The 7,960-nt window shown below is 39.5% G+C and overlaps 1 protein-coding gene across 1 annotated transcript; it reads right to left on the reverse strand.

The window, feature by feature from the left end:
- Window positions 1-1,736: 1,736 nt before the first annotated feature.
- LOC123978210 (phospholipase B1, membrane-associated-like) lies at window positions 1,737-7,960 on the reverse strand. Its single transcript, XM_046061379.1, has 16 exons — window positions 7,859-7,960; window positions 7,481-7,545; window positions 6,879-6,969; window positions 6,715-6,773; window positions 6,266-6,333; window positions 5,463-5,506; window positions 5,217-5,337; window positions 4,991-5,042; window positions 4,745-4,825; window positions 4,573-4,638; window positions 4,379-4,470; window positions 3,793-3,874; window positions 3,487-3,588; window positions 3,219-3,314; window positions 2,763-2,834; window positions 1,737-1,882 (listed from the first exon to the last, which is right to left on the reverse strand). Exons 1-16 carry the CDS (start codon window positions 7,914-7,916, stop codon window positions 1,745-1,747), a joined length of 1,287 nt encoding a protein of 428 aa, XP_045917335.1. The 5' UTR covers window positions 7,917-7,960; the 3' UTR covers window positions 1,737-1,744.

Here is a 7,960-nt window from a genome sequence, read left to right on the forward strand (position 1 = left end):
AAAGGCCAATTTATGTCATCCATATTTGTCCCACATAAACCGACGAGGCTTTGTTTAAACATGAAGAGGCTTTTCTTTGAATGCAACAATAAGGTTATTATGAAATCCAACAGCTACAAGGACTGACTGAAATTCAGCCCTCTGCCAACATCCAAGAGAAATGTTAGGAAATGGGGATACAGGAAATATATATTTTAGATGTAGTGTAAGTGTATGATTAAAGCACACACTGATAACAATCTTCCTTTTAAACTCAAGTTTCAGAGCCTTTATTCTCTAAATATGTTTTACTAAATAAACACATTAAAACGGACCTCTCCCATTAAAAGTCAATGTCCAAAAGGTTTTGCATGCATTGTATGCTGTAAGCCATGTTTACCTTGAAACAAGTTTTAGAAAATCATCCCATACTGCTCTATACAACTCAACCCTACCATACTGAGTACATACTGTATAATTTTCATTTCCATCGAGACCTAAATGAACATTTCTCAGCAAACCAAGTAACCTGAGCTGCGCTTAATATAGCTTCCACCTGGCATTGTTATACTAATTAAACAGAGTCAGTACATACTGTACTGTCTATGCTCTTAACCAGAAAGCAGATGAATATGGAACTCATACAACAGCTACTTAGGTTGAATGGTGATACATGTGTGTGCAGATAAACAACAATAGCTCCTCTGCTCACCATCCAGCAGCATGTAGAATATTTAATGTTTTTGTTCAGTGTGCTCTTTACCTCTTCCAGTGCTCAATGCATAATAATGGAGGTACTGGAGGACAGAGAAGTGGAAGTGGGCCATCAGCAGCCTGGAGATCTGAGGAACAGACGTGAGACTACATTGTCTCTGGTTTGAAAATGTTCAGTGGCTGATATGGATGGCAAACTACTTTCTACCTCCAAATTATTTCAGTGAGCTGATCAGGGCCCTCTTGGACAGAGCCCCTCTGTGTGACTGCACATGCACACTGCATGTTGCTGGAAATGAGAATTGAAGCTCCGTCATCCAACCTTTTCATTGTCAACATAATGCACTTTAACAATATCAGACAAGTTCACCTGAAAAATGTTAAGGATTCTCTTGAGGGACCTAAGAGACAGACCTGACAACCATTAAAGACAACACTTTCACAGATTTATCAGACAGTCACTTTAGTTTTGGGCAAAGTCTAATTAGTTTAATATTTATATATGAATGTATAAATGTCACATGAACAATTCAATGATTGTTATTTAATGCTACACTAGTTACAAAATTTGCAGTTGATATTAGGTAATACATTATAGTTAAAGCAGCACTTTGCAAGACTTTTCCTTAAAAATACACCTACAGTCTATTATTTTTAATTACAAACATGGGAGAAACATAGACGATTGTCCCAGTGAGTGTGTCCTCAGAGCAGGTAAATCATCTTGGTGCAGGAATGACGAAATCAAATTTTAATAAAACTTTCTGCTTTCTGCTTCCTACAGCAGCCGTTTCATCCAAAGAAAGCTGCTCACCAACAACAACTAAAAGTCTTCGCCACCTCCAACTGCCTCTAAAAATGAAATGAATGAAATAGTCAGGTTGCAGTATTCATGATCACATTATCCTCTGTGCTGCTATTTGGGGCTGCAGACATGCAAAGTTGCAAGGAGTGGCTTGCAAAATCTCCTTTGCAGGTGATCGACTGTATCACCTCAGCAGCAACCAATACAGCAGTGACGTGCTTGTGAAATGGTCCAGCAAAGTGAAAGCTACAGGAGTCCAAGACATCCCAAACCCACAAGGAGTGAGAGCAGCAGGAAGGCGGCTGCCTGCGACAGAGCGTCGGACTGAATTTGAGGCTTGCCTGACTTGGCTGCAATCGGCCGGGTGAAGATATATGGGTGTTCCTACAGATGGGACACAGAGAATATGGGATGTTATAATCACTTTGTGTTGTGCATTTAAAAGCATATAAATGTTTTTGCATATTTTAGCTCTTTTTAGCATGTGTATGAGTTTGCTTGTATGTGTAAGAGCTTTTCAGTTGTGTACGCAAATGAGTTTGGTTTCATATGTATATGTGAGAGGAAAAGTAAACGTACATGCTTGGTAATTCTGTCCCTGTCAGGCCTGATGGGTATCCATTCATTTCACAACGATATATATATCAACTTGCAGACTTGCAATTTACAATTAATATTTCATTTACTTCTATTTATTTAATTATTTTGCTTTTGGTCTTGAAATGTATTTGTTGGTGTATTTGAGATGTTCTGAAAACTGAGTCAAACACCGACGAATTGTTGGCAAAATAAACCCAGGGGACAGACAACAAGCAAACATGTACCAAGATAGTGAAAATGATCCAGTGAATTTGAGCATTAAAAGGTTTGCTGTAGAACAACTGACTCTGAAGTCTCAGAGGTCTGAGCTCCTTGAACGCATTAACAGAGAAACATTTCAAAATAGTCCCTTTCACAAATCTAAACTGAGACTGACTATTTATCTTTTATTTTTTATCCTCTCCTAGATTATATTCTCTTTCCATGCTTAAAATATAATCAATCAATTTGTCCCCTCAAAGGTACGAAATGACTCAAAAAACTAACAAGGTCCTTTTGAAATTGCAGCTGGCTCTAGTCCATTTTTTCTCAATATAACATGCTATTAAGAACAAAGGTCAGTGCTTGCTTGGTTTATCTGCTTCATTAAAAATGCTGGAAACCTTTCAGGGTTAAAGACACAGGTAACAGGCGCTGCTCTGGGGTGGTAACAACACTCTCCTACCATAGGTGGACAGATGAGGCTGATGGGGTCGGAGAAACTGCTCACAATCATCTTTCCTCCCTCAGGCTGAAACTGTGAGCAGAAGACAGAGAGAGGAGTTCATTTGTGGCATCACTGTGGACTATTTTTGCTCTGTTTAAAAAAGCATACTGCGGAAAAAGCCACTTTGTACACATCAAAAAAAGATGGACTGTCTCTTGAAAATGTTGAAGTTATTTTTTCCAAATGAAGTTATAGTAATAGCGGTTGCCTTTGAAAAATAATGATTACAAAAGCTGTGTCCTTAATTTCCCTATGCTTTTCTATTAGATTATTAAATATTTTTCATAGGTTTGTGAGCACAGAAGTCACAGATATTTGTTCACAGACTAAATCCTTCTGAATGGCAATTTGGGCTGTGTGTTGACCGTTAACCTCCTGTGCCATTAAATACAAGCCTTGTGACTCATTATTTACCATGTTGTTCCACAGCCCCTTGGCCAGCTCCTCGTGCCCCTTTATGGTGAAGTGGAAGCAGTCGTGAGTGAAGAAGGTCATATCGATCTTCCCATTCTGCACAGAGAGACAAAGACATACACACGAGCGTGGATTAACTGAAGGGGGTGTGTTGGGAAAAGCTGCAGCTGTCACACTCGGCATGTTAATGATTCTGTGTAATGTTTCACACTGATTCATCTCCTGCCACGTTGATATTGTTGAGGCCTTTGGAGTGAGGCTAGACTACCGGGAGACGGGGAGGGTCTGCGTGCTTCAGGAAGGGCTGGAGAACAACAGCAAAGTCGTCCCTGAAGAACCTGTCGCTGTGCAGCAGCTCCTCAAGTCTTTTCTGTGGACATTAGGAACATGAAAATCAATTTATCTGCCGGTTTCCTGATTTATAACAATAGGGGTCATGCTTAACACAAACTCAACATGTAATATTTTGGGTCCATGCACCAGTTTGCAGCAGAATGGTTCATGATGATTTAAAATGCAGTTTCTCATTGTGGATAACATGCACACTCCATGAAAGGTGAGGTGAAAACTGCACCTGAAACTCCAGATTGACTTCTACCAGCTCCCGCAGTTCAGGAGACTTGGCTACAGGCTCTATCAGGCATGAGCAGAAAGACCTAAATCAGAGTACAAAAAAAAAAAAGGAGCAGGGGGGATGGATGTAAGACGTTAAAAAAAATAACTGGCAAGATTCCTGTGATGAATTTCTAATATTAAACATTATAAGCATAATAAAGAGCACAGGACCAGTGCCACATGTCAAGTACATAAACGGTATGCTTATTCAGCAGGATTTGGCTGCTTTGAAGTTCCCCTCCAGACATATTTTAAGACACAAATACTCTGCATGGAATAACATAACTTTAAATACCGGACACAAGCATTGCACGGTTTCCACACCACTCAGTGATTGGCTAAACTAGTTATGATATCACAAAATGTTCATATGCTCATATGCGAGCACAGAGAAACTTTCCCTCCTCGGCACATGAATGGGAAAACAGCCATGCAGTGTCAGACGCTCAAACATCACAGTGAAATGACAATAAACAACATTTTTTTGACTGAAGGGGGACTTTAAGGCTCATGTAAACATTTACTGTTAAGAAAGAGTGACTCACCTTTGGAGCAGGCACCCTGGGGTGGGCTTCTGCACCTCCCTCAGAGTCTGCATGGGCAGGATCTGAACGACATTAACGATCATACGAGGAACCTGAAGCACAACACGGAGAAGACGTCCACGCTGTAGTGAATTCTAGCAGTATGCTGAAACCTCACTCATCTGAATGTCTTATCTCCTTTTCTTCCACTTTACCTCATTCATAAGCATTTCCAAGGAGACGGCCATATAGTGAATGAAGTTATCCACGGAAAATAGAGCCTAGAGAGAACATGGACACTCTGCAGAGATTAATGACACGTTTGTCATTCTGTAAAAAGCTTTTTTTATATATATATAAACTTTTTTCAAAAAGAAAAAGAAAGACCTTATCTTTGCAGTAATCACAGATGTCATTCATGCCCATGAGAATGGTCAAGAGCTTCCAGTCTTTCTCAAAGTTTAGACCCTAATAGAAGAGACAACAAACAAAAAAACACATTCTGGGATGGCATCTTGCTGCAGGATATCTCAGATTCTGGCTGTTTAGCTTATAACAAGATTAATAACAAGATTTTTTAACTCTTTCATCCCTCTGTTGTTACATTTCAAAGAAAACGGAGCATTGCTGTACCTCATAACCTCTCAGTGTGTCAATCAAATGTCTCGTCTGGCCGGGGAGGTTGCTAAAAAGACAGAATAACAAAATCTTTCTAAGATTATTAATAAAACTAAAGGTCACAGAAGCACATTTTTTAAACCTGAAGCACAAATAGAGCTAAAATCAGGCTAACATGTTATAATATTACAGGTTGCACAGTAAGCCAAACACTGGACACGTCACTCTGATGTGACCCTACAAGGTGTTGTGTCCAGTCACAGCCAGGTTGAAGCCAGTTTCACTGATATGAGCCTGCATGCCGTGGACCGTCTTGCCAGGAGCAGCACCCAGCAGGCTGGGATTGAACAGCTTGATGATATCTAAAGGAAAAAATCGGGAAAAAAATGTGTAAAGGCAATTTGTATTGTGTGTTTATCTGGAACATTATGCAAAACAATGATGTCAAGAGAAAGCTGAGATAGGATCAGTGATTAAAACATCTTACTTGCCAAAGTAATGGCATCCTGAAATGATCCGTAGCCTCCAATGCTGCAAGAGGAAGACAAAGAAAATAGCATTTGTATCAAAAAAGTACATTTACTCAAGTACTGTATTTAAGTACAAATTTGAGCTACTTGTAATTGACTTGAGTATTTTCCTCTCATTCCACTTTGTACTTCTACTCAACTATGATTCAGATGGAATTATTGTACTTTTTACTCCATTAATAATTATTTGAAAGCTTTAGCTGCTTTACAGATTCAGACAAAACCTATGAAAATATACAAATAGGGCAGAAATGATTAGTCGATCGGTCACTGTCAGCAACAAAATTTCATGGTTCCAGCTTCTCAAATGTGAGGATGTGTTGCTTTTCCTTCCAATAAATCATTTTAAATAATTTTGAGGTTTGGACTGTTGGTCGGACAAAGCAAGCCTCATGAAGGTGTCACTTTGGGCTCTGGCTAATTATGATGGCACTTCTCACTATTTACAAACAAAGCAATCGATTAATGGAGAAAATAATCAGCAGATGAATCCATAATAAGAATAATCATTAATTGCAGTCCGAAACAATATAGATCAAAATGAGCTCCACCTCAACCAACCAAAACAATAAACTCTCACTTTTACATTAATGCATGGTTAATAATTAGCTAATGATATAATATATAATAGTCACAGTAACATTTTCTGCATTAAGACTTCACTTCTAAGGTTGTGACACGTGAATTTGAAATGTATAACATGCTGTCTACATGCAAAACCTCTACAGGAGATCCATCACAAGCTTCACACATGAGTCACCTCCAAGACACGTGACGAAACTCAATAGGAATCCCGAGGACAGTGGTGGCGTTGGCACCTATGGCTGTCTAAAAAGGAGAGACACACCATCTGAGGGAAATCTGATCAGGATCCAGTAAAAATAAGGGTGTGTGTGTGTGTGTGTGTGTGTGTGTGTGTGTGTGTGTGTGTGTGTGTGTGTGTGTGTGTGTGTGTGTGTGTGTTTTGAGGATGTGATTCTTGCATTGCTGGTGTTGTCAGGAGTTCTTGTATCTTTGTAAACATTTACATTTCACAATAGACAACTGATGTTTAGTAAGTAGTTATCTGGCTACACAACTGTCAATGCAACATTTAGTCATCATGATTTGAATTGCATATTAATGGTCCAACACCGGTGTTGTTTCCATGTATTACTTACTCTGTATAGTCATTGCAGCTGAAGACAACAACAAACAAATAACACCTACTGTCAGTGAATCCCCCAAGGCAGCGATGACTTTGATATCTGCCGCCTTCACAAATTCAACTACACCAAAAGGAGAGAAAAAGATGGAGATGAAAGAGAAGACATGAATCTAAAATTTCAACTCTTGGATTACAGATTGATTTGGGGGTGGGGATCTTGACAGACCTGAGGAGGGGACGGAGGGAGAAGGACTCATATCTGGGCACTGGAACACAGGATGTTTGAAGCTCACCGGTCGAGCCTTCTCTGGAAACTCCTGAGAAAGAAACGAGAACTCACTGCCAGCTCTAAACCTATTATGTCAGATACGGATAAAATATGTGTGCTATGTGGGGCAGTCCTCCTTAAAGTTGGAACCTGTCTATTTTTTCATTTGTTTTTCTTCCTTATGTCACCTATAACCTGTTGGCTTTGATAGGCTGTACAACTACATCATCTTTTCTTTAGTCTGATACAGCTATGCTTGTTGTGCACATACTCAGGATGCCTGCTAGTCCATGTGGTGTGGTCAGTTGTCCCCCCATGCTAGCCTGTCTCTTATGAACCATGTTACCCATTGTTATATACTCAGATTGTTGTTTTTCTTTACTGTTTTCATTTTGTCCAATCGAGTGTATTTTTAATAAACCTGTCAATCAAGTCCTTTAGGTCATAGTCACATGTTGACTTGCCAAAATACAAATCAAATGACGTGATTTTTTTTTTAATCTTGTCCTGTGTCTAACAGCATTCATATGTTAAATGATAAAACCAGGTGTTAACAGTACCTTGCTCAGGGCCTCCTTGCTGTAGTGTCGTATCCCCTCCTCATACTCCAACCACCAGTTGTTGCCTTAAAGAGGATTATTTCCAAAATGTCCATTTGAAACTTTTGTAATAATAAGTTACTTCTTAACACACGTTTATCAATTAAACAAGTAGATTTCCTTTGATGTCATTCACAGCACAAAAATAGGTTCTCGTGTCACTTTTAGGAAGTTACATCAGTGTATCTCTATATAAATGTTTTTTGTTACTAGCTCAGAACATTAAATGCGGCACAATCGTAAAAAATAAAAAGGCCCCGTTTCAGAGGCTGTTGTAACAATAAATATAGGCACACAGCCTCACGTGTGGCCTGCCCTCCTGCTTATTCTAGCACTTACCTTTGACAGAGCGGGACGTGAGCATACATGTTGCCAGGGCGATCCAAAGCCACTCCATAGTGGTGCGTATGGGCCAGTCAATGGGTCACCCCTACAGACTGC

Source organism: Micropterus dolomieu, linkage group LG10, assembly GCF_021292245.1.
Source record: "Micropterus dolomieu isolate WLL.071019.BEF.003 ecotype Adirondacks linkage group LG10, ASM2129224v1, whole genome shotgun sequence".
NCBI lineage: Eukaryota > Metazoa > Chordata > Actinopteri > Centrarchiformes > Centrarchidae > Micropterus > Micropterus dolomieu.